This window comes from Cyanistes caeruleus, chromosome 15, assembly GCF_971803275.1.
Source record: "Cyanistes caeruleus chromosome 15, bCyaCae1.hap1.1, whole genome shotgun sequence".
NCBI classification, from domain to species: Eukaryota; Metazoa; Chordata; class Aves; order Passeriformes; family Paridae; genus Cyanistes; species Cyanistes caeruleus.
In genome coordinates, this window is record NC_141715.1 from 11,364,295 (window position 1) to 11,390,129 (window position 25,835).

The window sequence follows — 25,835 nt, forward strand, 5'->3', positions numbered from 1 at the left end:
CACACAAGGTAATAGAGAAGATAACTTCCCATAGCTCTTCCAGAGGAAAACCTGAGACATATTTACAAAGTCACAGCCTTTTATAAAGCTCAGCCTGCCCTGTGCATGCAAATATTGAAAGAAAAACGTATTTATGCATACTCAAATACTACTCAATATGTACAGCAATACACTTGTTATTTGCTGATGCTTGTATGCACCTGAAGAGGGAGTGTACACTGTCACAAGGAGAAAGTGTAGACAACCTTCTTCTAGAAAATAAACCAAAACAACCTTTATGATCTTGATTATACCCAAGACACCCAGTCTAGCTCTGCTTCAGACTGGTAGGAGGAAAATGCAAATATAGTCTTTGAGAATGACATGTTGAGTTCTTCATCTGTTTATCAAGCCTTACTTTTACATTTTAATCAACTGTTTATACAATGATAATTTCATGCTGGTATATCCATTATTCATGCAACATCTATTTATCAGAAAGGTTAGGGGCAGCTCTACCTCCACAGTTCCTGTCAAATGTTTTTCTGCTTGTCTTGAGACCCCTCCTGGTGTGGACCACAATGGATGAAAGTCCATCCCTGCATCTCACTGTGGTTATCTTTGTACTTCCCATTCCCACCACCTCCACTTTGAACTTCCACTGCTGCAATTCTTGTCCTAACCAACATGATAGAGAACAGATTATCTTCTTCCTCTGCAGTACATTTTGTATATTACAAGACCAACCCATCTCTTCCTTAAATTCCCCTTTACCAGAACAACTCTTGTAAGTCATGTTTCTAGGACTTGGATATTCTCTAACTAATACAAATCTTCCTTGAGGTGCAGCCCTTAGAAGGACATAGCCTGGCCACCACATATTGCCACTACACAACCAAACAGAGAAATTCAGTTATTTTACAAATAGCACTTTAATTTATAGACCCTGATGTCAGCCTCATTATTGCTGCCAAGGATTCAGGATCACATCACAATCCATGATATCTTCCCAAGGTTGGGTTTTTTATTTTGTCTTGATTCCCACACCCCTGCCTTGGGCTGCCATTTACACCTAGTAATTTCCCAGTTCTGAGATGTCAGAATTAGATGTGAAATTGGGAATTTGATTTTTTTCAGGTGACATCTCTAGCAAGAACAATGAAAATCTAACTGTCCTTTCAAGCTGCACAAATGTTTTCAAAGTTCCATAATCTTCAGATCATTAAATGAAAACAGTGAAGAGGGACTTGATAAAAAATTGTTTCCTTCCTGTAAACTCAATCATGTTAATGTTATTTTCCAAATGTGGTTTTCTCTAATCTGTGTTTCCCCACCTTGTTTATAAGAATGTTATTCAATACAACACTAGGAACCTTATTAATGTTAAAATATAGGACATCTACTGCCTCCAGCAAACAACTCTGCTGTTCAGAAATCATCTAGGCACCACCACATGGGATCCACTCATGAATAAGAGTGTTGGGTTCAAAATGGAAAAGCAGTCACAAAAATAGGAGATATTTGCATTTGCAGGGGCGAGATACAGATAGCTGACCATTTTTGCAGGCTAGAGGTTTAAAAATACTAATTGGGCAAATAATTCTGTTGCTCATTTAAAATCATTAACATTTCCAACTCTGACTGTGACTACCCAGATATGATTTTTCTCTGGAGACTGTGCCTCTAACAGAGCCATTGTACTGGCAGCATTCACAAGGGCTCCTCAGCTGGCACAGAGGGTGCAAGGTCTCACTGTGCTGCCAGGTTTGCAAACACTGGTACATGTTTTATTAAAGAAGCTTTAGAAAGGAGGAAATTCCCTTATTGATGATTCAAACATGAGAACTCAGAAAACAAATATCAGGTTCAGCAGGGAACCATCAGTAGTGAGATGGAGTTATGGGGACACTCCCCATAATGTAGTAGGGCAGACACACCAACTGCATTGACTCTTAATATTTGTGCCCCAGCCCAGGACAGACAGTTAAAGGCAGTTAGGAAAAATCTAAAAATCACATTTCTGAGCGAGGCATGTTACTACTCCACTTAAACAGAGCATGGAGACCAAGACATAAATACATTTACTCCTGCAAAGGCAAGTGGTGACAGAAAACAGAAAAAAGCAATGACAATCAAAAATCCAAACAGCTCAGAACTGCCTTCATAGCCATAAAGGTTACTTGCCAGTTTTCTGTGGGCTGACATCCTTTTAGGAAAATACTCAAGAAAAAAAGTTTGGTTTGGTTTTATGTGTGGACATACCTCACAGGACATTTAGTGTGGAGTTATGACACAAATCACAAGGAATTCAAGTAATCAGCATGTCTGGAAATAACATGGGAACATGAAAGAAGTTAATTTGGTTTATAAGAGATGGTTTAATATATCTATTATAATACAATAGATAACAACTGCAAAGCTGGGGCTGGGCTCCCATCCTGACATTGTGGGATTACCAAATTGTAGGGCTGAATGCAGACTTTGTGGAGCTTTGAAAAAATTCTGATAATTTAGGGATATGTGGAATTTTACAGATATCTGCAAGACTTCTCATTGCTCAGGAGGCCTGGGATAACCTTACCCTTCTTTTATATATGAGAAAAAAACCTGGTCATCTGTGTTCCCCCTCGTTTGTGCACTGAACATTAATAAGCAAGAATGGATATTGTCAGAAGTTTTTATATTTCATGCTAACAACCTGAAAACTCAAATAATCGACATCAAGCACACAGCAGGTGAACTGGCTATGTTCCTTTTTAGGAAGATTCATATTCAGAAAAGAGAATATTGAGACAGGCCCCAACTTCAATAGACCACCTTTTCTCTCTTAAAATACCATGGAAGCTACAGAACTTTTTCATTCTTTACTATCATCATTTTTCAGAGAAGTCATACAGAGCGTACAGACAGGTAAAAAATAGATATGGAATGAATTACCCTGTCCCCTAGATGAAATATTCAACCATTAGCAAGATTTATCGAAGCACAAGCATGTGCATTCCATAAGCCAGCATGTCTACTCTTACAAAACAAATTTCTCAGATATCTAACTGATCACACACTTCCCAAGGCCTTTGTGCACTAGTTTGAACAACTTGAAATGCAAGAATATGTAATTTAGCTGCAGACACACAGTAAATAACCTACAATAATTTCCTCATCAAAAACCGTTATAACTAAAGAGAACCTCTACTCAAATGTGTTTAACTAAATTGTAACATTTATTCTGAGAACCAGGCCAGTTTTTAAAATTAGTATTTATTTTTACATCTCTTCCCTTAATTGTAATGCTGTATGGTCAAACGTTGTTATATTGATAGATTGAGAACTGTCAGTCAAGAAGGATTTAATGACATCAACAATAACAGGTATTATGAGAGACCAGCAGCACTCAGCTCAAAAGAGGTACAGCACACTTCAGACTGCATGCTCCAATTGCAACGATGACTTGAGATGGGAACATCTCCTATGCAAGCCTCTTTAAAGGGTGAAAGCTTTTGGTTAACATTTATTTGATCAGATTTTACTGAGAGATAAGGACTCTGAATCTCTTTCAGCTATATTGAGAAGAAAATTTCATTGACATAAGCCATTTCCATCACAAACAAAACCAGAACTTTGAAGTTACACACACACTATTAGGAAATAACACAGACTTATTGATAGATCTGCCTTCTGCAGACAGCTGCAATGCAGTGGACAAAATCTAAAACAACCAAGGGGCTGAAAATAGTCCAGGTTAAAGTACACAGAACTCCACATCAGCTCATCTGCCCTTCTTTGATTCTATAAGAACAGATGTACACTATCTGCTAATTATCTTCCTCTATGCAACAGACGCCGATATTTTGCTCAGATATTTTTATAGCATACTTTGATATTTTTATCATGATTGGAAAACCAATTTAGATAAGGAAAGATCTAACTAAAAGGCTTGCCTAGTCATCATTCTCATAATTATTTAGGGCTTACATTCATCCTTCCTATGGAAGCAGTTTGCAATCTATTCTGAGCAACTCACTAGGGATGATAGCGCTTGAGCTGAGAGCTGAGCTTCTTCAAAGGTCAGACACTCATGGAATAACCATTATGCACAAGCAAATTAGGAAATTTGGATATATATCTGAATAACAGAATTGTAAGCCCTTAATACAAGGTATTGCCTCATTTTTTTTAGACTGAGTTGATTTTTTGGCTGGTCAAGAGGCCTCATGTGTTGACTTATGAACATGTGGAACCGACACTGCTGTATTTTCAGCCCCAGCTGGAGTCTCCCTAGTGAGAGCAGCATGTTCCACCTTCTGGCTAAAACATTTGCCACAATCATCCAAATCCCTGAAGGTAAAGACGGCTTTAAAAAGCCCCAAAAGTGCAAAGATATTAAAAAAAACCCAAACACATAGAACAAACAGCTGCTCTAGATTGCCTTTTGTTTAAGGGAAACATGCTGCATTCCAAGCCACAACACTTTCCCTGTAAGAGATAGAAAAATCACAAAATGACATTGTTTCTGCATAACCTGACAGCCTACTCACCTCTAGAGCATCCATATAAACATCTCAGTATTCATTCACAATAACACTTTTCTAGTCCAAAAAGAAACACACTCAAAGAAGTAGTCAGAGAAGCTTGACTCGGTGGGAGGTGCTGACTAACACTCAAGCAGGAAGGACGTGCTCCAGCCCTTTCAAAAAAAGTTCATCTTCCAACAGCAGATTTAATACCCAGAAAAAAAGTGCAGTTTTAATCAGCCTAGAGAGCTTCCTGTAAAAGCAAGTCATTTTAAGATATAAAGTATGAAAGCACTTTACACTGTCTGTTCACGTGGCCATTACAACTAAGAAAACCATCCTTAGATGATAATTACATCCCTGCTTTTACAATTGAATGTCTGGCAAAATTACAGCCACAGCATATATAACAGGCATATCAACCTAATTTATCAAATATCTTTTTAAAAATTCCTTAAAATCAAAAGCAATTTAGCATCCAGCCACAGAACAAAGTGTCCCTGAGCACAGTGTCAAGGCCAAATAAGAGCTAGCACATATGTATATATATGCAAATAGGAACTCACTGTTCATTTGCAAAGACTCATCTTCAAAAAAAGTGACTAAAAGTCTGTTCACGGATCACTCAGCAGCACAAATTGACAGGAATGTGCACAGTACAGATGCTAGTCATATTTACTTCACTTTCAAGAATCCCCATCCAAAATAAAGATTTTTTTTTAAAAGTATATTTTTAATATATTTTTAATATATTAATATATTAAATATATATTATATATATTATTATATATTATTACAAATAATATTTAATATATATTTAATATATTTTTGATTGTAGAAATTAGAAAAATTAACTGATAGGAGTTCAGACCTCACAGTCATCTTCTCTCAGCAGATTTCAAATATTTCCTGTGTTCATAATTCCATTATACTCATAATGAAACACACAGATACGAAAGTTAAAACCACCATTTTATTTTTTAAAGAAAGTTAACATATTTAGCAAGCACCTTGTCCTTTTGTAATGCAAGCATTTTTCCCACAGCTATACAGTCAATTCTACAATAGTATCAGCAGTACATAAAGGGTCATTGAAAAGAAAAAAGGGGTAAAATGTGAAAGGGGGAAAGAAAAAAAGAAGAAAAAAAGAAAAGCAGAAAAGAGAGGGAAAAGAGGGGGCAAGAGGGGGGCAAGAGGACGGAAAGAGGGGGGGAAGAGAGGGGGGAAGAGAGGGGGGAAGAGAGGAGGGGAAGAGAGGAGGGGAAAGAGGTGGGGGGAAAGAGACAGCTGTGCTGTACATAGCACACCACAGGGTAAAATGCTAATTTTGGACATAGTGAGATGCCAGCTTTTCTGCCATTACAGCAAAACGTAAACCCCAGTTCTTCATCTTCCCAAAAATGAATAAAAATAGAGAGAAGTAAAAGATAGTTCTTCTTGGGCAGCAAGACAACAACTTTGATAGGAAGCTAGGTTGATTTTGCAGGAGAGAAGTGTCATGTGTTTACCTATAATGCTGTGGAACTTGCAGGACTTGAAGAAAGCTGTTCTTGAAACCTGAAAGGAAAGCAATACTCTAACTAGTACATGTGCACAATACCATCACTACCTACCTGTGCTACAGTAACATACACAACTTACAGCATAAAGACATTACACTTGCAATAGTGGGATGCACCTCTGCTCCCCTGCACGTTCCTGTAAGCTGTATGTGGAGAATGAGAAGTTCCTTGGCATGGATACCACCCATGACATGACAATAATTCTAACAGAATAGGAGTCACTAATGTTACTCTTTATATTAATTAATTTTGGTCTGCAAAGAAAAGAAGATAGAGAGGGACCATAGGTAAAATGAAAAAATCTATTGTTGTACTCTTTGTCCCCTCACAGAATTTTCCCCAGGTTGTGTGTCAGGAACAGGTTACAAGCATCCAGAGAGAAAAAGTCCCCAAAAGAATAAAATCATAATTCACAAGCAAAAATGTAACTTACCAGAATTTCAATATCATTTAGGTTGTCTGTGCAACATTTTGGTGCAGATCACTCTTCCAGAAGTCAGCTGTTGAAGGGATGACTCTTCCACCAACAAGGTGTTGGCTCCTTGGAGTCCCCTGATTTCAGTGATGGGCTCCCACACAGTCAGATTCAGGTGCCTGCTGTGCTTTTATGAAACTTGTTCCCATAGCAGCACACAATAGCTGTGTTTGCCTTGAATAAAGCTGTGTCTGATATCGGACAAATACTCACTTCTAATGTATGCTGACTGTCAATAAACTTTTTAAGAAAACTGGCTAAAAAGTGGTTATTTTACCAGGAAACTGACATGCAAGTTTATGCAAAATTCACCAAATACTCAAATAATCAGCTTTCACACCTCAGTAAAATTCCTGGATTCAGCAGAGTACTTGATTACATCCATGTAATTGCAGATTCCTATTGTTAGCAAGGTGTCATTTCTAATGTTGTACAGTACCAGCTCACATCATGTCAGAGTGCAAAGGTGTGCTCTTACACATAGAGCCAAATACTGAACCCCACATTGTTTTTTCTGTTATGTTACCCTGGTTTTATGTGGGATTATTGGCTGGGCTCAGGTAACAGTCGAATACTGACTGCAGTGACACATTAATTCCCAGATGAGACAGGCTTGTATGAGAGGAAATGCACACAATGGATTGCTCTGCAGCTGAGGAATAGAAGTATGACATACCACAAGTTCCAAATCTCTGCATTTCCAATATATTCTTGCAAAGCTGACTAATTATATCTGTGCTCCATACCCAATAAAGACAACTTGTATGTTTGTACAGTAACAGAATATAGAAAATTGCCTTTTAAATGCATGTGACAAGGAAGATGTTACTGAGCCAAACATCATAATGAAAATTCTGAGCTCATTACCCAGGGGAAAAGAACCCTTACTTTGAGAATTTTTAAACCATAACAAGTAGTGACAGAGACACTTCAGTCTATATAATGTGAATAGTACCTGTGTAACTGAGCAAAGAGATATGGAACAGACTTCACCACACCAGATCATACATGGAAGAAAAACTATATCATTAACTTTTTGTTAAAGCAAAAGGCTAATTGTACAACACACTGATTTATTCAGAGCATTCTCATGGTACTGTCATTCTGTTACATGACTTAGAACTTTTTCACAATGCAAGTCAGGCAGCACTTAAGTTCTATTTCAGATCAGTAATGCTGAATACTTATTCCTGATTCTGCAAGGCAGATGTAGGATCCTGGGGCAGGATAAATCAGATAGAAAACTTCAATTAAACTTCTTCACTGTTATGGTCAGGCACTGGAACAAGTTGTCTGGGGAGGTTTTTCAATCTCTGTCCTTGGAGGTTTTCTAGACCAGACCAGACAGAGCCCTGAGTAACTTGGCTGACCATTTTTAAAATAGATTAGTCTAAGGACCTCCTGGGGTCCCTTTCATCCTGAATTATTCCTCAAGTATACCTTGAAATATAAGTACATATTAATCTACTTAGTGACTTCTCTTCCTCACGTAAAAAGCAACATTGAAAAAACCACACCTGTCACATAAGAACAAAAATAAACCCCAGCTCTTTTATAAATACAACATAAATGATGAAGACTATAATTTTTATTTCTATCAACCACTTAGACATCCTTTCCTTTACAAATGTTCATTCACAAAACATTTGCAGACTACTTAGTGTAACAGAAGTATTATTCGTGTTCCATTTTTCACTCAGAACAAATGCATATCCTGAGAAAGTTTATCTAAGAGTTAGCAAAGATATCTTGAATTTCCATCCAAGTAGTTTTAGAGTGTCAAAAACACACTGGATACTCTAAGTGGCATAGGTATCAAACATTTCTAAAACTAGAATAGTTTCCAAGTGTACACCAATTGCACACCAATGCAACAACCTAGTAAATTTGCAGTAGCACTTCCCCATATCAACTACAGTGATGTCAGATGGATAGAAGATAGAAGAATTAGAGGATAACTCCCCCAGCCCTGCCAAAAGTTGGATAAGGCTGAATTCTTTTAAAATGAATGACTGCTGTCATAAGCAGTATTAACTGAGTTCAATATATAAACTTAAGACATAGGAAAATGGTACTGCACCCAGTAGAGAAAGTAGCATGTGTTTGCTAAATATGGGCAGAATTTGATCAGCCTGACTAGCAGTACCAAATAACACGAGCAAATGAAAACAAAATGAACCTGTTTCACAAAGCTCTCATCATTAGCAAGCTGTAATCAAGGGATGAAAAGACTGTAATTTTTAACTTTGACAATGCTGCTTCTAATTCAATTTCTTCTCTGTTATTCCACCAAAGTAAAATACTGTTTCCTAGGCTTGTCTGTTTGAAAGGTCAACCCTTCCTCTACCCAAATCTAATGTCATAATCAAAACTAAAGATGATCTTATTATTCACCCTGGCTTCTACTTGCTGAAACAGAACCAATGAAATTGTTTTCCTGTTCACTGACCAATGATACAATATTTTGCATTTCAGTAAGAAAAAGTAAAAAAAAAACAAACCTTGGAATTTGGAAAAAACGAAACTAAATCACCCAAACAAAAAAATTACAACCCTGCTGGAGAATACAGACATTTCTTTAACAAGAGCTAATGAGGAGGGTTAAGGTCATACTTGAGAGATGAACCTCCAATTCCTATTCTAGAAACTTAGGACAAATGGACAAGTACCAGTGACCCAAGGACAGAGCACACCAATCTGGTCATTTGGCTTGCTCCTCAAGCAGCAAATGGAATTCTTCTCAGAGAAGGAACCTAATGAGTGTTGCCACATCTCACCCCAGACCAACTACTGTCCATAGGGAAACAAGGGACACTATGCCAGGGCAGGGTGAGAGCTGATCTCATTTTGTTTCTTGTTGCGGTTTTGTGAACAGGCCAAAACGCCTAGTCAAATTTCATCTGAATCCACAGTTTTGGAGCAAATCAAATGTTCATTTTCATTCTTCCCCCACTTAAGTAATTCATCATGAGCTGAACAGCATTAGCAAGAGCACTGGCATTAACTGTTTGAGCTGCTGCTATCAGTGACCAAGGGCAAATACAGATCAGACTGACAACAGACTCAAACAAGACTCAAAAACTCCTGCCCTTAGATGTTTTGAAAACTAATCTAAAAAACCTGAATTCATTCTCTAATGTAATTGATGAACAAAAGACAATTGTAGTTATATATATGGAAAAACCCCTCTATCTTAGGAAATAAAATTACAGTAGAAACATATTTCATTTCTTTTCACATGTGATCACCGTGTGATAGTCACAGTTTGCATTGTCTTCTAAAGCAAGAGACCTGAGGTCCAGGCATTCCAGCACCTGATAAATATTACTATTTCATAAAAGCTGTATTATGTTGAAGAAACTATTTCATTTTGAAAAAGACAGTAGACTGCTTAAGTAACCTGATGCCATGAAGAATAAGCCATTATTAGCTTTCACTACCACCTCCATCCCTTTTAATGGTCTAAAACCTTTTTAAAAGAAGGACCTAACCACATGTGTACTCCAAGGAAAATAATAAAAACAAAGTATAAATTCAAATCATACACTACATCCTGCTAAGGTATGTAACAATATCACATGAATTTTCCAATGGCACCTATAAATACTTATTTTTCTTGAAGAAGTCACCAGTTACAAAGCATCTGAAAAGAATACCAGACCTACAGGAAAAAATTGCCTGAAGTGTAACATTTTATAACTGAGATCCTAAAAAATAAAACAAAAAAAAAAGGTGAATATTTACCTTGTAAAATTCATACCTTCTCAAAACAGGACTGTAAAGTGTTAATCTTTCAGCCTTCCATACTTCCACATAAATTATTTAATATAAGATTATAGAGCTTTTGTTAGAAATATATTCTTTTCTTTTGGAAAATATGTTTCTGCTCAAGAGATGCCTTCCGGGACATGTAATTTTATTTTTTTTTCCCCAAACCTTAGCAAATACATTTGTTATTTTCTGGATATGGACTTTTTGAAAAGGGCCCTTTTTGTTTCCAATGATCCCTTCATAAAATGCAGGGTTATTTATAATAAGGAAAAATTTACTCTTGTTCAAACTGAATATAAAAGACAAAATGCATTAGAAGTTTTAAAACCATTCACCTTTTGTTTCTGTCTTTTTTATTATATATGTTCTCATATTCAACTGTAGATTGATTTAAAAAAAAAAGGCACTTAAAATTATTAATTTCTCTGTGGAAATCTATGCTGCCAGTATGGTCTGGGCTGATTAGATATTAGATACCTGGCACAGATGAGATATTTGCATTAGATATACTGCATTCCGTTTTAGATTTAACTCCAGGTAGCTTGAAAGAATTAAGAGTCTGTTGCAGAGCTCCTCTACAGTTCTTTCTTCATTTGCAAACACTACATCACCTTGTTTGTACTATGAGAACTCCCAGAATGCAGAGACTGCTGCAAAGATGTACTGAGATATAATGAAAAATGGAAAATACTTCCCTCTTGCCTACCTGTAGGGTAATATATCTCAGATGTTATTTGAGCTACAGTCTGAGAGCCCAACCCCCAGCTGGGTGTGGGGGTGTGTGTTATCAAAACCTGATGAGCACTGGTTCCCTTGCACACAGCCCACCCTGATCATATGCACTGATCGTGAATCTAAATTTCCTTCCCCTCTCGAGACTACACAGAAGAATCATCTCCTGCTGAGGATTATTTTAGCTCTTCCTGAATCATCCTATCTCCACACTGAAGAGGAGTCAAGGATTTCCTGTTCATTTTCAGTGTGCATTATGCCACTGAAATTATACCTTTTCTCTTCTCAGCATACTTGAGATTAAATTACTAAGGACAAATAAAGAGCAAAGTACCTGTCCCAAGGAAGCCACACTAGAAGCTGATGGTGCCAAAATGGCAATGAACATAGGTGGAATTCACCACTGCTTGCTGAACAACCCATGCCTCTCCTCCACACACACTGCTGTACAGGTTGAATTGGCACAGAATCCAGATTAGGAAATCTGAACATGGAGATGGTGATGAAGAAAGGAGCACTTTGATAAAATTACCTTAGATAGAGGAATATCCTCTCTGCAAGGGCCATGATGCAAAACAGACTAAGCTGAAGAGACAAAGGGGATGGAATGCACATTAAGTCTGATAAAAGGAAAAAAAAAAAAAAAAAAAAAAAAAAAAAAAAAAAAAATTAACCACTTTTAAAATTCTTGCTGTCAGTGGCCCAAGAGTCATGTGTTTAGCTTTTCACTTCCTGTGCAATTGTTGGAAGCCACATGTTGCCATGGTATCCTCCTATGCCCAATACCCCGCTGCTGGGGACCGACGGTTTCCTGCCTGGCATCAAACACATTTTCCTCCCACCCAGAAAGCCTGGTCAGCTCCTGGAGTTCTACATTTGTCCTGTGTGACCTGATTACAGCTTTGATCGATGGCCAGAGCAGCAAAGTACTCAAAGTTTCAGCAAAAGGCTACTTTGATTTCTTTTCAGTGCCTTAAAGGTACTCATAAAGTCAACCTGAGCAAACAAAGATGACTTCTCTATCTTTTGTTGATGAGCTTTCACAAATGGTCTGATTAGAAAGTGTTTGGTACTGGGCTCCACTGCCATGGGGAGGAATGATACTTTTTTGACTCTGTTTCTGGCTTTTTTCAGATTCTCTTACTGAATGGAAGTTTTTAACCTAGTGTGCTTCTCTGGTGGTTTTATCATGACACAGAAAAAAAAGAATTCCAATGATTTCTGCTCTGAACACCACAGGCTTTTACATAAATTAAATGTCCTGAAAACAATTATTTCTCATTCATCAGCAAAGCATTTTCCCTGCCTGTGAGTGCTTTTCCCTGGTCAGTACAGCCACATGGGGAGCTCCCTGTCTGCCAAGGCCTCCAATAGCAAGGCTTTGATGTGCTTCTTTAATGCCACTTCGTTTATACACTATGGAAAGTGTTTCTGAGGATATGCTTCACAGGAGAAACTCGGTGCATTCTCCTTTGTTCCACAGCAACAAAGAAATGGGAAAAAACCCAACAACCTGCTGTCACAAGGCAGATTCTGAATTCTACCTCAGTATAGCATAAATATAGCCAAGCCTAGCCCATTATGAAACAAGATAAGAAGGAACTGAAGTAAATGTTTTTCTTTGTAATAATTTACACATAATTTAAATGGACAAAGGTCCAGATGTACCAGATGAATCTTGAAAAATTGCATTTAAAAATATTCAAAAGAATCACAATAATTTGTTAGGCTGAGGATGTGCAATATGATATTTTATTAGTTTATAGGAATATGATGTATTCATCAAATTGCCTTGTACTTCTTATTGCCTTTGAGCTCTCACTAGTCTTATGGATGATTAGCTGAGACATTCCTTTCAACAGCTACAATTCCAGAGAGGCAGGAAACAGCAGAGAAATAAAATCATTCTCAAGAATCATCAGAAACTCAGAAATACAAACTGCAGTGGCAGAGGTAGGGTACAGTACAGACAGATATTTATTGAATTAAGTCAATATTCAAATAAAAAAGAAAAAACTCCGTTGCCTGAAAGTTGGGAAACTAAAAAATTATTTCTCTCTGGTATTATAACCCTGCTTTTCAGTATGTTGGAGAAAAAAAAAAGAAAGGGAGGAGTAGAAGATCTCAGAGTAGACCACCTTGGGTATGATTGCTCACAGGTTTAGAAGCATCTTAGAAAAACTGAATATTCAACAAGCCTCTGCTTTTAAAGGACCTCAGTGTGCAACTAGCTATACATGGAAAAAAACAGGATTTCATTTCTCAAAACTGGTACTTTTTAAACTAATAGGAAATAGTCCTCTCTTACACTTTCAGCATCTCACTAAAACTGCCCTAGACAAATATGAAAAATGCTCTCTTTTATCTTAATAGATGACATCACACCCTCTATGTCATGTTTTATATTTTATATACAACCCTTTTCACAAGAATTTCTAATTTGCAAATTAATCTATATTTATGCAAATCTAGGTTAACAAAAATTTGATATTGGCCACATATTTCAGTAAACACTATGATACGAAGAAAAAAAGTAGCCCAGGCATTTAAGAATGTATTCAACTGTGGCACCAGTAAGAGGATGAGGGGAGGAAAGGAAGAAACGAAGGAGAAGCAGAGAAAAAATGGAAGGACTTTAGAGACATTAATGTGGATTGAAATGGGATAAAAATCTCTAATTACAGCTTAAATCACCTGACTTGACAATAGCTCCTTTTTTAAACAATGTATATCTAAACTGGATTTCATAGAAGTATTTGGTATAAGACTAATTAAGAAAAGACAGTTATAAAAGATATGTAAAAGGTGTGTAGGAAATTGTACTGCACTGAAAGGTTGTGCTCAATACAGAGAATAACTGTAAGAAAAGCTCTTCCTTCTTGACATTAATATTCTCTAGTATTTGTGTGTTGATGAAATTTTTAGTGAAACAAAATCAGCAGGCTTTTTTAGGACCAAGGATGATCAGAACAAATATAACAAGAAGTGGATAACCTTGAGGACTGTAGCAATATTAAGAACACTGATTTATGTGAACAGTGTTATGAAATGCCAAGTCATGTGTTCTTAGCACTATGCAAAAAAATTCTTCAAAAAGCTAGAAAGAATTCACTGCTGGAAAATGAGTGAGGAAGGGAAAGACCTTACTGTAGTGTTCCAGAAAAGACTCTCACCTGTGATATGCAGTGATGGAGAAAGGCAGGATTAATACCCTAGTGTAATACAGATTTCATCTGGGACACTATTTATGGTACTAGTTATTCCTAATGAAGAACTAATGCCAGTTCTGCATTTCTCTTAACACTCTCCTGCATGAGAAGCTAAAAACAGGAATATTCAGTTTCATGAAATGAAGTCTAAGAGAAACTACAAGAGTTTTCATTAACTGTGTTATGAAGGTTCCAGTAGGGCCAGAGAAGTTAATTTAAAAAAAATTTAGGCCCAAGCAGTGAGTATTAATTTCATGCCTTCATAGGCATGAAAACACTTGGGGTAGAATTTATAGAATATACAAGAAAACAGTGGTGAAAAAGGCATTCAACAGCATCAGCAGGGCAAGGAACCAACCTTCTTCAGGCATGGAGCTTAACCACTTCTTAAAAGTGATTATGACTTCAGTACCTGCACTGAATGACTCAGAAAGTCACTTTCATTCTTATTCACTCTGCTCATCTACCTACCAGCATTTTTGCCTGAAGTGATTCATGAAGAGTAGACAGACAGGCTTTCATCAGGACCGAATGATGTTTATGAAGACCAATCATTGTCTAAAGTAGCATGACAGTACTTATGTTATGTTATCTCAAAAAGAAGTTCAGCTGTACTGAGTTCTTACCAGACTATACCACAAATTAAACACGAAATCCAACATATTTTATAATACACAACTTATTTAAAAAACACACATACTCATGTACCATATATTAAAATCTGACATTAATCTTGAAAATTCTGATATAATCTTAATTAGAGTGTTAAATAACATGCTTGCAATATTGTCATTATAAAAGTGATCAGTAATATTTTTCAGAGAAAAAGAGAGGTTTTATTTCACAAGTTTTTATGTAGATAAATAGTTCAATAGACACAATCAGTGTATATAAACAGGCTGTTTACATGCATTGAAAGTTTAACTACAGAACAGTGTTAGGAAAAAACAAAACACCTATTTCAAGGACAATTCTAACCTCTTGCCTTCACTTATAAATGGAAACAAGCTGCCACACAGTTCAGCAGTAAAGGAGGATAAAGAACTGATAATAATCCTTGTGCTCCTCACATGAACTCCAACAAGGCATTTGAATGAGACTTTTAAAGCTGTAAATTGTCCATCAAAGCACAGAATAACTTTTGCTAATCCTTGTGCCACAAATTACTAATCCATCTGGAAAGCTATTTTTTTTGCATGTGTTTACAAGGATCTAAACATCATCGGACAGAAAGACAACTGGGTTAGTAACATGTAAAAAAAAAACCAAAACAACAAAAAAACCCTTGAACAGAACCTGAAAAAAACAGAACCCAACAGAAATATAAACTCTAAAGCAATTGACCACAGAATAAGTAGGATTTGCAGAAGTACTTACAGCTTTCAATCTCCAACGTGCAGTTCTGCTCATCTAGTGGATATCTCCGCAGGTCCATCATACAAGCAGCTGTTGTTGTAATTCTGGGAAGGAAAGAGAAGAGTTTGTTAATGTGCCTTATCCAATCTTTCCTTGGTCACACCTTGTTGAAAGAAGAAACTGTGTTTGTACATAACTGATGCTCTGCCTGGTTTTGCTTGGATACCATGTCTGCTGCTTGCTTGTAACTAATGCTGTCCCCTGGATGTTATCCCAGCCTGGTGCTCATGCACAGCTTCCCCTTGACACAAGTATTTTCTGCTGTGTGTTAAGCACAGCTGAATGGCCAAAGCACCTGGGGAACCTGCTTCCACATCATTAAAAAAATGAGAACACTGGGAAGCAGCCATTTGTATAAGCTTTTGAAAGGGTGACCAAATGAATTACCTCGAATTGTAAAATCCAAGATGATGATCTCCACAATAGGACCCAAGATGGAGTAGATGGAGTGCTTACAACACATGCAAACACTAAGACATTACAGAATCAATGTCTTTCTAAAGTACTGATGAGAGATTGGGTGCCCAACAGTTTCCTTCTCAAAATCCTGTCTCGTGTATGAGGTTTACTACTGGCCTTTCACAGTAGATATTTGGAATATTCAATAACAATTCAAAAACTTCTTATACATTCTTAGTTCTGATAAAAACACTTCAGAGACCTCTTTTATTTGATAGATCTTATTCTTTCTCCTTGAATACATAAAAAGTGTTCATTAGCGGCAGAAAATTACAGTTGCCTGGTCAAAATTCACTCAAAATTGACTGCAGCAACTATTTCTGCAAGGCACTTAAGAATCTTCGTAAATATGCTTACTGTCCTATCCTACTGGTCTCTTGGAGAAAAGGAACAGCTTTTGGCACCAAGTTCTTTCTTCACTCCATACAGGGGTACTCATAGAATCACTTTAGAAAATATGTTTCTAATCAGTGTGGGTTACCAGAGATGCTTCACAGGAAAGCTTTTTGGAGTGGGACAAAACCATAGGGAAAGAGACTCCTTTGGCACCACTCAGTGAAAGCCTTCCAGCTTTTAACAAAATCAGACTGCTGAGGAATACATGTGTGTTGATATCAAATGCAAATGGAGCAAGCAGCAGCACATATTGGGGAAAAAAAGCTCTTGACAGTTCATACTTGGTTCCTTATTTTTAAATTTAAAGAAAAATCAAAGAAATTGCCCTGTTCCAGTATCAATGTAAGAATGATTATTTTGGGACAACCTTGAAGAAAGGTATAGTGAGACCAGAAAAAAATTACGGCTCTGGCTCTTTTTTTTTTTGTTGTTGGATTATGTTTGGGTTTTTTGTGGGAGGTTTATTGTTTTGATTTCATCAGTATTTCCATACTTACCTGTATATTATAGTCCAGAGTTTTACAAGAGTTTCAGCAGTCCACAGAGGAAAAGGCAGAGCACAGACTTACAACCAAGGTTTAAATGCACAAAGGAGTTGTGGTAAAAGCTAACCTGGTTGACTACTAATTTTTCTCATAGCTTTCTCTGCACTGAACACTTCCTACCAAAGTCTACCAGATCCAAAGGTTCCACACAGAGACAACCCCCAGCCAATGCTACCTTCAGTAAAGTGTCTGTTCACACTGATGGAATGGACAACTCACAATTCTCACACATTTACAGAGGATTTTTGGTACAAAAATCTGAGAGGGGCCAAATGCTGCAGACAGCTGGGATAAAAGCTCTGTAGGGAACATTAGCAAATCATTAAAAGACACAATGCCCTGCCTCACCAGAAAGTAAAGGAAAAAAAAGTGGCATGGTAAGGAAAATGATTGGTAGAGCAGCAATTTAATCAAGCCAAAAGAGAAGTTTTGAATAATGTATTTAATTCAACTTGCTTGTTTCTTTTTATCCCTAATGCAAATCCATTGAAATAAAATCAGAAGCCTGTCCTTTCCTCTCCTCGTACCTTCCTCATATTTTTAGCCTGGCTTCTCACATTTATAGTAAAGTAGAAAAAGTTCTCTTTCATCCTCATAATTATGTACACGGCAAAACTACCTTTCGGTAATTTTTAGTGGTTTGAAATTCATGGTGATTATCTAAATCAAATTAGAGCATGAGAGTGCAAGAATTACCACCTTAGAATACTTTTAAAGGCAAGAGACATGACCCATATCTTTTCAGGCAGAGGAAGAAACAGCAGCTCATTTTAGAAGTTGGGAACACTTGAAACAGGCTCAAAGCCTCTCCCCCAGAGCAGAGCTGTTTCAATTTTCACAACAGGATTAAGAATATTTTTATACAGCCTGTACTAGTGCAAAAAATATAATATTGTGTTTTGCATAATGTAACCTTGAGAACAAACAATGAAAAAGTGAAAGCTTTTAAAAAAACAACACTGTGACTCAAGGCACTGCAGTCATTAGGGATGATAAACAATAACAGGACTCAGAGAAGCACCACATGAAATGAAAAACATCACAGAACTGTCTCTCTCATACACTCATCTTTTCATCTCATCTCTCATTTTCATCTGTTGCTAAAGAAAGAGAAACCTTGTGATATTTTATGATTCCTAACAATGAAAATGAGTTTTCATCCTCCTCTTTTATGAACTACATTTTGAATGTAGACTGATTATGATTCACAAGAAAACCAAACCCCGAAGCACCACTAAACCAACTAAATAAAGTATTATGAAGTAGACCTAGAGAAAACTTCATGTGTTAGAACAAGCACAGCTACTGCAAAAAGCTGGACCACAACTGACTTGTAGGGAAAGCAAAGTTTGTGGTCAATAATTCAAAATAATTCAGATAAACTCTGAGAAAGCTGAAAATCTGATTACCTACAAATCTTTGGAGGGTTTGTGGTTCAAGTAAGAGTTGGAAATTCTCACTACTTCTTTCAGAGGCCAAATGTGAAGGCCATAAAGAACTTTTTTTAAACATTTCCAAACTCAAAGTGAGGCAGAAAGTAATACCTGTATTATGATACTATCCCAGAAGTGCTAGTAGGTCTTATTTTTCAGTTCTATGCAGGAGACAGTTTTTCAAAATCCTAGATTTTGCTTTTCTGACATGTGGGATTTGAAATTCAAAATAGCAACTTAAACAGTGCTGATATAGTGAAGAAGAAACAGCACTGGAAGAAAGGAGAGCAGTAACAGGTGGAGATGGACAGAATCTAATTCCCTCTTGGAGCTGCAATGGCTTTGCAAAGCTGTGGAGAATAAGCAGTAAGAGAAACTTCTCTCTGCCCTGGAAGGAGGGAGCCCTGACCTGTAGTTAAGGTTTACAGACACACAGAAATGATGGGCAAGAGGGTGACAATTTCAGATAGCTCTCCTGAGCTGAGTGGTGGTGCTAGAACTCTAACACCATCCTGTTCTATCCTTAACAGATCATGATCCTATGGAGTCAAAGAAAGAGATGAAACCCAGGAAAATACAAAAACTAATTCTTTCTCTAAATGTATGCACACATATCCTGTTGAAAGCAGAGTGAAATTCTGCTTCTGATTTGTGTATCTGGAAGCTGACTGACTCCCCATTAAGAGCATCAGGAGCTGTCCAGAGCTCACAGTGACAACAGACTGAATCTCTTTATCAAGGACTTCATAAAAATTCTCTGTGTGCGGTGACTGAGAGTCAGGAACTCTCTAAAGTAGATAATGAAAACTAACTGCAGCTAAACCCACTGTTCACCTTTGCTTCTTGAGAAAACTCCTCCAGTTTTCTCCTCCATTTCATGACAGTTGGAAATACCTGTGACAGTAGCAGCCAGCAGAACCAATTTTAAATACCTGGAAATTCCGGGAACAAAACATCACTGGGATAAATCCATCTTCTGGATGATAACATTAGATTTAAACATATATCAAGGTTGACTGACATACTAATAGATCTACTTTTAAATAAAGTAAATGTATTGCTAATTAGAGAATTCACAGGACTTTTCCTCCTGCTTATTCACAGAGAAGAAAAGCTTCCTTGTGTGATCATAGGTTAAAAGTTGGCCATAGGAAACTCAAAACAATAGTAACATTTCAAAAATTCAACTTTAAATCTAAACATTCAGCTACTGAATCTTTCAAACATAAATCAGCTATAAACCTTCAACTGTAAACAGCATATAGAGTCTCGGTGTAGTTTCATAGGAAAAAAAGAACAGCTGTTTTATTGATGTTGATATCTCTGAGATGAAACAATATACACGTACTACCCAGAATCTGTAATATGCTCTCTTCTAATACTACTCCTCAACATTTCCTGAGTATTCCAGCCTAAGTGTCAACAGCTCACTTTTCTTACTCCATTTGGAACTTGTTACCTAATGACATGTAGACATTTTCCCCTTGTTTCTGTAGTGTACAATCCTTAGACAGTAAGGTGCTCTCTGAAAGCACTACGTGTATCTGTCAAAGCTGAAAGGCATAACCATAATACAAGTTAAGAATACAAAGGATATGATACTAAAGCATTATCTAAATGTAATACAAGAGAGGAAAAAACTTTTGTAGCTGATAAAACACAGGGAGTCAGAACCCACACAGAAACTTTGATTTCATTAAGTTTTGTTGTTGCTGACATTGTTTGGTAAAAGAAGCATACCAGATTTTTAAAAGGAAACTACAATCTATATGCCTCTGATCTTTCTTGGGGAGATGTTCTGCATTTCTCTGCTGAAGTACAGCCTATTGTGCCAGCAGGAAAGAGTCACTGAAGACCAGAGAGCTGGCCTCTTATTTCATGGTAAAAGAATTCTGTCCCAGAAGAATCAGAATTTTGCTGCAGAGTTCCATTCCATCTTCTGCTATACTGCTATATATGTAGCTCTATAAATTGTTCTTTAAGTGAGATAGCATTTCCTAGTATTCTGTCACTGTGTCCAAAATTCAGCCATAACATCATTGTAATTTAAATCCTTGCAAAAAGCACACATCAAACTGCAGTAAAATCTGCTACAATAACCTCAGCTTTAGACTGAAATCATTCAAACCTTTCTCTGAAGCAATAGGTTCTCCAGAAAATAACACCTATATAAAATGGCAGAAGAGCTCAGAGGAGCACTTCGTAATTTTAATATTTTATCACTGAGAAATATATCCTTGTCTTTCAGCATTCACTTCACCTCTCCCTTTCAAAATAAATAAATAAAAGGGAGAATGTTATATACTACACAAATTACAGAAAATGAAACAATATGACCATGATCAGCAGTATGAAACAAGCAATCTTAGAATAAAGAATTAGTATATCTCCTCCACTTCTCCAGAGTTTATAGTCCTTTTGCTTTACTAAACATCACTGAAAACATGAGTCTTATTTTCAAATATTTTGCAAAACAAGTTTCTTATTCTGGTTGGGAAAATTACACGTTTACTCCATTCAAATTTCAGCATTGAAATAAAAAGTGCATTATTTCACTTCCTTTCCCTTAAAAATTAATATTATTACCATCTAAGTCGCACTGCATAAATCATATATACAAAACATTTTTAAACCAGTTGTTCAGATATTATATCACATTAAATACAGACTCTCAAACTATGGAAGAGAGCTAGAATTTTCTAAGGAGACACATGCATTTGGTGGGTTTTTAATCAGTTCTCACTACCTAAAATACCATGCTTAACTCTAACATGTACATTGCATTGTAAGCATACCCTGTATTAACAATTTTTATTCCAGGAATATAAAGATATAGTTCCTAATTAACTGAAGTCCTAGAGAAAAAAGGGAGTATCTTCTCCACAAAATATGCACTGCATCAATGCACCAATCGTGCAGGCAATGTTGCATCTAAAACACAGAAATAAGGAAGAACAAAGTATCATAGATAAAATAATATGAACTTTGTCCCAGGCTACTTTTACATGCCTTAACAGAATAACAACTGCAGTATCCCAACACCTATCTTTGGAAGAACAGTGTCTTGTTTCATCCTGTGTCAAAACGTTCTGTTGTGTGGATCTTACAAGATAGCAACCCTCTCCTCCAAAGCATCTGCAGGAGCCAACCTCCAGCAACTTCTGGTTCCTGGAAAATGACTTCCATGGGGATGCCAGCTGGTGATGCTGACACAACATGCACCTCTCTCTGTTAGGGGCCTGTGCTCTGGATAATGAGTTCACTCAGAAAATGCAGTCATTTCATTATGTTTTAAACCATGGTTTCTGTGTATTTGATTTCTTCAAAATCCTCCCTTCTTACAAAATACCACCAAGTAAGAATGTTACCCATTAGTTGTCTCTTCCAGGAAACCGAGTGGAAGGTATTTTTGCTGTTCTGGAGGAAAAAAGTTCTACTTGAGTTAAAAACTAATGTGAAAGTCAAAACAATCTACAGTAAGAAGTATTATGATTGCAGCTTATTTAGTAATTCTTACAGAAGTAGTAAGATAAGAGCCCAAAACTTCCATTCCTCTAGCTTTTGTGAACCAGACAGCTCATTTACCACAGGAAAATGTCAACAAAAATAATAAATGTGAGTAGAGTCTTAATAAGCAGAATAATTCCCAGATCCAAGAAGTCAGGAAAAAGCCAGTAAAAACTCTTACAGCACAGACCAGAAATTTTTAAGTTTCTTTCAACAACCTTTACAATAAAGCAGTAACCCATGTTATTCTTACAAAACGCTGAAACAAAAGTAAAATGATCTCTCTCTGTCCTAAAACAGGAATCACACTTTAAAAACAATCAAGCAGGGAGACATTTAACAGTCAGCATGAAGGTGAGCTGCATGAAGCAGAATAGAATAACAGACACAGGTTATTACCAAACTCAATTTTTATTAGAAATTTTTATCCAGACTGGAAAGCAAAGACAGTTGCACTACCTCTGTGTAGGATTTCTATTAGACCATTTACTTTCTATGCCTTTCCCCCATTAAACAATCTACTACAGACCTTTGCATTCCTAGCAAAAAGGAAAAGCTCACAAATATGTAATTTCTTTCTTCTTCACTCTGTTCTGAAAGAACTTTACCAGAGCTAGTAGAAGTTTTGATCACCTTATCTTAATATCTTTTTCTATTTTCTGACTATAGAAAATCTGACCTTCTCTAAAATGCATCAGAAACTATTTCAGTAGCATGTCAAAGTGACGTGGTACACACAACCATGATTTGCTCACCACAATAGAGAATGAGTAAGGGGAAAAATCCTCCTCCAATCAGAGTCACAACTACATCATTATGTGTTAACCCTGCTGCCTTGCAGTTACCACCAGTGCCTAGGATGCCTTGAGTGTCCCAGTTACTAAAACTTCTAGAGAACATTGCACTAGGCCACCTCCATCCATCACCAGGTCTTATAAAACTGTAGAATTTTATTTTTTTGGTTCTGATTTTTCTGATGTCAAAGACGACAGTGTTCCTCATTCTTTACTCCCTGAATAGGTCTCAAAACAAACTGTCATTCACCAGATACTCAGTTTAAAAAACCAGAGCATGCTAGCAATCTCCCAAAGTAAGAGCCACAGATCTGTGTCCCAGGGAAGCACATCCTGAGCAACCTGACTCACTGTGGCACAGCTGCAGTGTAATGTGCTCTCTACTTGCCACAAAGTGCTCTTGCAAAATGCATCTCCTTACCTCTGTTAACACATCCTCTTTCATTCTCTGAGAGGTGAGGCACTATCAAACAGCTGTAGAAAGTAATTTTTTTTTAAAAACATTTCCCATGAGAGTTGGAAGCACATGCAGTTGCTAAGCTCATCAGGAGAATGATGCAGCCAAAACCTCCTCTGTCCCCACTTTCCCTCTCCATGCATCTTGGAGACTTAAAAATCAAAAAAGAGAATGAGAAACAGTCCCTTTTTGTGCTGTTATTGCACAAACTGATTAAATCTCCTGTAATCATTCAGTAAAACAACCCAAATATCCTTGTAATTGACTGTTGCATTTTTGTTCATTATATTTGGTTCAATTACCCTCTGTATTGCTAAATTGCACGTGTCCCACCCCCATGTTAATAGTTTAATCCCAGTTGTGCCCTCCTACCCTGGCTGCCAGCTCACCCTGATACCTGCCCCTTGTTCCCAAATGTTCTCTGTTCCCCCTCCCATTAAGTTGTCAGTCTTCCCTTGTGCCATTCCCCTGCCTGGATCTCCCCCTTTGGAATCCCCTATTCCTCGAAGCCCCATGGGACCATGTGAACCACTCTCCTCCCCTTGTCTTCTTCCCCCCTGGTTTCTGTAATATGTTATCCCTCAGTTCCTTCTCTGTGATTTGAATCTGTGATTTATTTTCATGTCTCCCTACCTCATCAGAATATCTGTTGTGGGAAAGGACATGGAAGAGGCTGTTGCAGGAGCTCCTTCCTGAGCTATTACAGAGCCAGGACTGTGCAATTCACACAGATAATAACAATATTTCACTGGAACACCTCAGCAGCAAGGGGGAATGGGAACAGGCCCAGAGACAGGCAGAGAAAATCCCATGGCCTGTATTATACCACATAAAACGAGCTGCCAAAAAGGCCTATAGGATAGGTCTGACATGGGCAAAATATGAACAAGCTTATTGTGCCCATTTGGTTCTTAAACATTGCTATTTTTCCTCCTCAGGCTAACATGCAAGTGGAGATCTATGGAGAAAAACCATTTTGAAGCTGTTTCTGATACTACTCCTCTTTCCTCTCTTCTGACAGATAGGTTTACTGACATCCCCAAGCCAGTACAATTCTTTTTATCTTGACAATGAAAAAAATAAATTACTTAGAATTGCCTTCTATCACGTTCCAGATGTCATACCTGGCCTCAGCGCTCTCATCTGTTTTTTATGCTTGTGTTGCCCATTTAATATATGATCCATTTGGGACACCAAATACTCTTATTGCTTTAATATATTATTAAAGCAGCAGGAATATTATTTTGAAAATGGGAAGCCATGTTCTTGAACATTTCAAAATCAGTACCTACCATCAATTCAACTCAGCTTTAGCTAAGAGTTTATTGGATGTGTGAGAGAAGCATAACAATGAGTCAAATCTAATGGCTAAAATTAATAGGCATCCAAGTTAACTCCAGCCATCCCTCTGGAATCCAGTTCCCAATGGCTACATTTCCTCCTGTGCCAAAATTATGATGCTCAGTCACAACCTTTCGCTTCCTCATCTTAATTTCAAAACATTTGTAACTTTATTCCAAACAGAAACAGGAAAGCCACCCAAAAGACTTCTGACATATCAGCTGCATCATACTGGCAAGAACTGAAAGCTTGATAAGCTTATATAACACACTGAATGCTGGAAATCTAAATAGAAAATCTGGATGGGGAATATTGAGTTGGTCCTATCCTGTTTATAAAATAAAACCTTTGAAAATTCTCAGTAAGTAGATGTGCCCAGAACTCTAATCCATACACTCAAAAAACCACCCCCACCCCTCAAAAAAACCCCAAAACAACACCTTCCTCTTCATCACCATATTTTCCTGAAAAATATGCTCTTTAATAAATTAAATCTGTATTCCCTTAAGACAAGCTTCAGTTCAGAAATCTTACCAAGGTCCCTTCTCTTCTATTCTAAAGCTAGCACAATCCATCAGTTTCTGCAGACAAAGTTATTTTCATTTATGATCAACAAAGCCATTAGATTTGGAAGATATGTGACTCTGACCTGCCAAACAGCCTGAAACGATGCTGTACACAATCCCATTAGCAAATAGGGTGTGACCTCAGTCAGATTAGAATCACTTGAACTCAGAGACACTGAGCTCAAAGATAGACTCTCTCAAAGAGAGTCTGAGTTCAACTGATTCTAATCAGTTTAATCAGGTCTGTGTTTCCCATAGACTTATGCAGACAGTGAATAAGTAACTTTTAACATTCTGTGCAGCCAGAACTGAATTTTAATGCTTCACACTGCACTGAAAGTTGAATCAATACATGGGCTACATATGAAAGATTTCCTTGTATTGTGTACTTTTATAATTCAATTTAGAATACATGTCCCCCACTGCTTTTTCTGTTACCTTGTCTATACATGAGCCTTCTTTTCTGCAAGAAACAATTTAAAACTAGTTCATATTTGTGGTAGATGAAAAGTCAGCTGGAAAATGTCAGTCCTACCCAACACAGCAGACATCCATCTGATGAGAAATTAAATATTTGTCTCAGATATGTCAGAGCTGTCCAGAACCCATTCCTTCAATTCAGGGAATTTTTAAAGTCATCATTTTGCTGTAGAAAGTGCACCTTTTTTGGTTTTTTTTTTCC

The 25,835-nt window shown here is 37.2% G+C and overlaps 1 protein-coding gene across 8 annotated transcripts in view; it reads right to left on the reverse strand.

The window, feature by feature from the left end:
- Positions 1 to 25,835, reverse strand: part of GABRB2 (gamma-aminobutyric acid type A receptor subunit beta2) — a 136,606-nt gene that overhangs the window by 49,055 nt on the left and 61,716 nt on the right. For all 8 annotated transcript variants that reach the window (XM_086851277.1, XM_086851274.1, XM_086851275.1 and 5 more), the window contains one exon: positions 15,617 to 15,699. In XM_086851277.1, the coding sequence (XP_086707403.1) occupies positions 15,617 to 15,699 (83 nt within the window). The remainder of the gene's footprint in view (positions 1 to 15,616; positions 15,700 to 25,835) is intronic.